The 6,954-nt window shown below is 41.9% G+C and overlaps 1 protein-coding gene across 1 annotated transcript in view; it reads left to right on the top strand.

The window, feature by feature from the left end:
• PIGH (phosphatidylinositol glycan anchor biosynthesis class H) overlaps positions 1 to 6,343 on the top strand; it is an 8,039-nt gene extending 1,696 nt beyond the window's left edge. Inside the window, exons 3-5 of the mRNA XM_029964374.1 lie at positions 1,757 to 1,966; positions 2,603 to 2,686; positions 4,971 to 6,343. Coding sequence (XP_029820234.1) covers positions 1,757 to 1,966; positions 2,603 to 2,686; positions 4,971 to 5,072 — 396 coding nt within the window. The 3' untranslated portion in view covers positions 5,073 to 6,343. The remainder of the gene's footprint in view (positions 1 to 1,756; positions 1,967 to 2,602; positions 2,687 to 4,970) is intronic.
• The last annotated feature ends 611 nt before the right edge of the window (positions 6,344 to 6,954 follow it).

Raw genomic sequence — 6,954 nt, 5'->3', positions numbered from 1 at the left:
GGGCCGGGGGAGCCGCGCAGCCTTCGCCGAGCGGCGCCCGGAAGATGGAGGGCGGCCGGAGAGGGTGGGAACGCGGTCATCGCGTTTCCTGGGCATTCCCCCGCGCCCTGGGAACGCCTGGCGTGATGGTTGCGTGATGAGAAGGAGAGAGCTGTTGCCAGCCTGAGGGCCGCAGGCTGCCACCCGCCTGCCTCTAGGGGCTTCTCGAGTGCCTCTCTTGGTTTGTAGCCTCTTGATAGATAGGTACATGTCCGAATGGGTGCTGAGTGATGCCTGGCGCATGCGTGTGAGTCCACGTAACTAGTAATGGCTATTTGAAGAAACAAGTTGCGGGTATCTGGAATAAAGAATGTATTGAAGAAGGTGATTGTTAATTCCCAAAAGGAATTTTCCAGAGTGACTCAGAGAGCACTGCACTGTGAATGTCATCACATTTCACAGCTGAGGGAAAGATGTTGGCAGTACAGATTTCAAAAGCTGCTGATATCTGAGCTAATACCTTTGGATTTATCAAAAACTGGACCCAGTCCAGTTATCTCCAGACTGAAGTCGGTAGCTTGACCAGAGAAGTTGGTCACTTTGACCTGTGCTTCGACTGTTGCACATTTTTTCAGTAATCTTTCCCAAGCAATGAAGACAGAGATTGCAATGTGAGTCAGTTAGCAGGCATCAGATATGAAAAGATGGTTTGTGTTCCTCTTCCTGGAAGAGAATCTCTGTTCCAGTTTCATATTTTACAAAAGCGTACACCCCAGCCAGTGATTACCACCCACTCTCCTCCTGCTTGGCTGAACACTGCTTATGCAGCCTATATGCAAGTGACTGCAATTCTTCCTTTCATTAGGAACCAGATCAGAAAGTCTGAAGGTGTCTCTCTCTTTGTGTGGATTTTGGTGTCTGTAGTTCATGACGGGTTTTTTTTTCCATGATAACAAACTTTTGGAGTCCTGTATGTTTTCCAAATCTATGGCTTCCTTAGCTCACATAGTGGCCCAGCTTGAGTGGTAGGGCTGTGCAGTTCTGGTCCTTCAGGAAGTGTCAGTTAGAACTTCGATTCATATATATGTGGCCTGGAGCTCTCTAAAACATGTCCCAGAAATAGATTGTAGGTTGCAGACCTTGAGAATTTATTACAAAGTCTTCAGATGACTTACTGGTGACTATAGTTTCATCAGTTATATATTAAAATGTAACAGAAATCCCGAGATTGCAGCATGCAAAAGACATTTGCCCTGAGACAAAGTACAGGGGAGTGCAAATGTTCTTTAGATTGGTGTTTAAGGCAGGAAGAGAGTGAGGTTTGAACAAGTTTAGACTTGCAGTTCATAAGAAGAAAACCACCAGGGCAGTGGTTTTTCCTGGAGGAGGGTTCTTCCCCTTTGAGAATCCACCTTCCGTTCTTTCACAACACTTCTTTGTCAATGACATCATCCCTATAGACATTGGTATTATACACAGTCATTGATACAACTAGCTTGTGTTGGTTGAGATTTCTGCACTAAATTTACGAGAGAATAGAATTTTCTCACAGTTTTCAGTTTCAATTCCCAATTCTTTCAGTCCATACTGTGAAGACTGATTTAAATCTCATTACACGTGTCAGCCAGCCCAGTGGATAAAAGGGCTGACTCCACTTAAAATTGCTTAGTAACTGTAGCTTTAATGTTTTAATTTACTGTGCAATTCTACTTTCTCTAAAGCTATGTTCAATTAATTGTAAGACTAGACCTCTGCCTTTGCTTGGCTTGTGTTACAGAATAGTGTGGTGCTTTCTGCTGCAATCTTCATCTCACTGATTGGCCTGATCATATACCTGCACTTCGTCAAAATTGACCAGGAATCCCTGTTGGTCATTGGCTCACTCGGCATTCAGGTGACTTCATCCTACGCTTCAGGAAAAGAGAGCACAACCTTCATTGAGATGGGTCAGGTGAAGGATGTGGTTATCAACGAAGCCATCCATATGGTAATGATACACAGCCTTTCTTCTTGTCTCTGTAGGCACACTCACATCCATTGTATTTTCATGAGCATGGTTTACCAGAGCAATTAAACACAGCACCATCCATAGCTTTACTGACATCAGGAACTTTGTTTCAGATTTTCCGCTTTATTTTCTGATCTGTTTTCTCACCTTTAAAGGAGAACTCAAACCAAAGGAAAAATCTCAAAAAGCCAAATCCATCCCTTAGACAATGCCACTGACATTGAGCTAATGATTTTAGTTCTTTACGTTATGCTGTTCTCACAAATCCTGATGGCCAACTCTGTATATAGTCAAGACAGAGATGAGGAGGTAGAAGACACAAATGATGATTTTTCCCATTGCTGGGGTTTTCTGCAAAGCTCCTGTAGAGGAGCAGACCTTACCCTTCCAGCATATGCGTGTTCTTTTCAGGTTAAAAATTTAATAGAAAAAAACCACAGGTAAAGTTATTTTTTTATTGTGTGAAAACTATAGATATAAATTGGTAGACTTGACTGTGGCCTGGGATGATTGGCTTTCAGCTCAGTGAGTTGAAACAGTTCCTCTTTCTGTGCTAACTCCAGGCAGTTTGATAGCTTTTTCAAACTCCAATGATTGTGTCTGTTTGTCTTGTAGCAAAAAGTTATCTACTACCTGTGTATCCTCCTCCAGGACCCTGAAGATCCTCAGGGAGTATCTGAGGTTGTGCCACTCTTTCAGGTGAGTTTGACTGACTGGTGGAAAAATCCAGATCTGTGGTCTGTGTGTGCACACCAGTTGTCCAAGCATATCTTTATTCCACTACAGATGGCTGATTACAGTTGCCTTTCCCTGGCTGGGCTGTCAGGGTGGGTGGTATTAGAAGCCTCATAGAACTATGTCCTGGGGATGTTTTTTTCATTTGTTCTCAATTCAAAGAACAGGGAGTTGTGTCAATCTGAACCCAGCCAGGAGTTTGCATGAACTAAAAGTCTTTGGCTCGTGTAGGGTACTGAGGACTCATACAGCTTTCTGTGTAGTCCTGTGCTCAGTGTTACCATCCTTTATTCTTCTATAATTTACTGTGCAATTTTAATTTTACTTTCTCTAAAGCTGTGTTCAAATAATTGCAAGACCAGAGGTCTGCCTTTGTTTGGCTTGTGTTACAGAATAGTATGGTGCTTTCTGCTACGATCTTCATCCCACCAACTGGCCTATGGCACTGTGCTGCAGTTGATTTTTCTCTCAGCTCGGTGTGCCAAAAGTGTTCATAAAGCCTCCTTGGCATTGGAATGACTTCCCCTCTCTTATACATTGACAAAGATCACAGGACAAGCCGTGACCAATTTGCTTAATGTATAATAACTTGTTTGTGTTACCGTTACCCTGTTTCCCCTTTCTTTTCTCTTGCTAACTTATTCTGACTGTTCATAATCCCATTTTTGGGATGGAATTTCTTTGTGTGTGTTCATGCCTAACACAAGAATGCCCTGAACCGTGAGTGGTGGTAAGCAGTACAGAGGTACCTCACTTTTTAGACCACTGAGCTGTATAGCCCTCTCTGTCCTCAATTCATCTACTGTTAGTGACTGTCATTTTGTAATCTACATACAGTTTATGACTGGATACAGTTAGTCTTCTTCTAAAAACTTACAGGTATAAATAGGCTATTCCATTGATTCCTACTGCTAACTCAGTCCCACAATTGTAAAGACTATATTACTAAGAGTAATATAAATTAAATATTTCCCACATAAACAAGGGAAAGAAGGGATTTGCTGGAAATCAACAACAAATAAATTCCAGAGAGCTGCATTCAGGAACCTGGTTTTAGATATGCTCATTTCCAGCTTCAGAGAGGCTACCTGGCATCTGTATAGTTTCTTTTTTTTTTATCTCAACTCTGAACAGTTTTATTTTCATGGAAACATCTTAGTACTGCTAGAGTTGACTCCACCAGCAAAGGAGGTACAGAACTGTGGTAGTTTGCAAGTCAGTACCTGTCTGTAATTCTTACTTTAACGTGCAAGTTAGTATGTTACTTAGTTTTGAAGAAGCAATGATTATGTGGCTGTATTGTGTCACCTTCATTAGGTTCATGTAAGTTATGTCAGCCTTAAGAAATACAGCTTCCCGTGTCACTGAGCCCAGGGCCCTTCTGCACTGAATTGACCTTTTGTTCTCTTAAGAAACACTTGCAAGGAGGCATTTGATGGACTTTACACAGTAATGCTGTTTCGGGAGCTCAGAAGTCATGGGATCATAGGGACTGTGGAACTGTGAAACCTTCACCTCCTTGCTGGTTTTAATCTAGTGCAGTTTAGAATTGATGAAAAATTATTATCCTTTGACCACCACTTGCTGTTTGTGTAAAATTAATTTATGTTTTCAGTTAACCTTCCATTGTCCTTATGTTGACAGTACTAGCAGAGGCCAAGGGTCAGATGTCTAAACTCCCTGTCCTGAAGGTGGATTTTTCAGGGTAGAGGTCTTCTAGGATGGTAGATCCAGTGTATGGAAATCTGCTGTTCATTAGTCTCTAGAGGGAGAATGGCCTAACAGATAGGGTCATGGGTGGGAAAGTGTGGATGTTCTTCCATGCTGTCACTGTGAAGTGTGAGCTGAGAAAGGAGTGGCTTTCAGATTTGGTGAGAGATTCAGGCTAACTGCAGAATGGTGCTGCATGTCTTGACCTGACAACTTTAGGGACTGGTGTTTTTCATCACAGAGCAGGTATGGCTTATGGAATGACTTTGCATTCCTGCATCACCAGCTTACATCAGACACCTCCTGGAGTCTGGATTATTTCTCAATGAACATGTACCAGTCTCCATTGACTTGATGTGAGAAAGCTCACGAGCTACAGGTGTCTTACTGTTGCACTCCGTACACATACACACTTCTGCTAGCTTTGTCAGCTGTCTCCACATTCCTACCTCTGCCTGTCTCACTAGTGGGAAGTTACAAGCTTTCCTGTTCTTTTACAGCCAGCCCAGAACCTGATTCTCTGTTGTTTGACTTCTAGAGCTCCAAGCCACGTCTGGACTGCTTGATAGAAGTGTATAAAAGTTGTCAAGAAATCCTGGAGCAGAGGAAGACAGCTCCACAGTCAAGTGGAATAAAATAGCTGAAAAAAAACCCAAACAAGGGAGCAGACTTCCAGCAGAACTCAGAGGGACCCATGGAAAAGCAAGCAAAACCACCCCATGGCTTTCATTTATTAGATGAGTAGAAAGTGGTGCAGTGATGTTAGGGCTAAAGGCCTGCACAGCTTCATAGAATTGTTAGAGAAAATGTCAGCTCAAGCACAGAAGTGAACCTTGAAATCCTCTGCTATGAAGACAAGTGAGCAGAACTTTTTAGGCTTAGACAGAAAAGAATTACGGAGAAATGGGGCAGAGGGAGACAAAAAAATGCATTGATTGTTTACTTTTTTGTGCATCTGAAAATTATGCTAAAATCATAATGTAACTTTGGCTGGACTGCCAAAAAGATGCATTCTTTGGTTCCTATTTAACCCTTTGTTTAAAAAAACCACTCTAAATACCAAAGCTGTTGTGTAGGCTGGGATGGCAAATTACCAATCACAGGAGAATTTCATAAGGACAATTACAGAAAATGAAAACATACTGTTGCACTCAGTTACGTTTAATGAAATAAACATAAAAGAGCAGACTTACCTCTTCAGGGATCTGCTTGAAAGAGTCCCATGGGATGGGGTCCTAGAGGCAAGAGGGGTCCAAGAAAGCTGACTGATAATTAAGGATCATTTCTTCTAAGCTCAAGAACAATCCATCCCAATGAGCAGGAAGTTGAGCAGAAATGCCAGGAAGCCTGCATGGATGAACAAGTTGCTCCTGGCAAAACTTGAACACAAAAATGAAGTATACAGAATGTGGAATTAGGGACAGGTAACTTAGGAGGAATACAGCAACACTATTCAAGATGTGGTTAGGACAGTTAAAGACTGTCTGGGGATTAATCTGTTGAGGGATGTCAAAAGCAACAAGGATGGCTTCAGTAAGTACTTAAGTATCAAAAGGAATACAGGGAAAATGTGAACCCATTGCTGAATGAGGCAGAGACCTGGTGACACAGAACATGGAAAAGATGTGGCATTAAAAGGGCCACATCAATTACTCCAAGAATATGAGGCAGCTTGGAGGCAGATGTGTTGTTGAAAATCATGGTAATGACAATGTGAATAAAGCTTTATTGATCTGTGCTCTTGGGAGTAACTTAAAGTTGGGAAATTCTTCTTTGTTGATAAGCTAAAAGTCACTGTAACCCTTAGCTGGTATTCTTCTCTCTTTTTTTTTTTTTTCCCATGACTCCTTAGAAATATAACTGAGCTAAACCCACAAGTTGGCAGGAGCCTGGGGTCATGCTTCATTTGCATACAATGCTGTATTGTGCTTGTCTGCATTATCTGTAAATAAAACGTGTGTCAACATACCATCATGCAATAGGGTAGAGATAAGGTGATTTGGTTTTCTACGCCATGCAATAGGGTAGAGATAAGGTGATTTGGTTTTTTTTCCCGTGGTGCCATGAGGTTTGAAAGACACAGGTTAGCTCATGTCACAGGAAGTATTCTGGTTGTCCAGGTGAAAGGCAGCAGCTTGGGGATGTGCCACTGGCTTTTGTGTCAGAAAATAAATGATGTCTCAACAGAATGAACGGAGTCTTAGGCTTAAGAGTGTGCAGTGAATGCTGACTATGCTATAAAAATGCCATGAAGTCCTCAGAATGTGCACTGAAGAAATTACCAAGAAGCTGTGTCACAGGAGGAACTCTGAAAGATTGCTTTAGCAATCTTTTGAAGGAGTGAACATCCTGTGCCCATAGTTTAGTCATCCACTGAAGCTGAGAAATCAGCAGAGAGAAACAGGAATCAGACTAGGGCAGGTTTGCACTAGGTATGTGCCTGGATACCAAACACAATCTTTGTTCATTTTTGTTTACATTGAGAATATTTTGGCTTTTAAAATAGTTTCTTTCATTCTGAG

Source organism: Manacus vitellinus, unplaced genomic scaffold, assembly GCF_001715985.3.
Source record: "Manacus vitellinus isolate BGI_N305 unplaced genomic scaffold, ASM171598v3 scaffold_6_pilon, whole genome shotgun sequence".
In the NCBI taxonomy this organism is placed as follows: domain Eukaryota; kingdom Metazoa; phylum Chordata; class Aves; order Passeriformes; family Pipridae; genus Manacus; species Manacus vitellinus.
The sequence above is the reverse complement of the archived record's forward strand: the minus strand, read 5'-3'. Positions and strand labels throughout refer to the sequence as shown.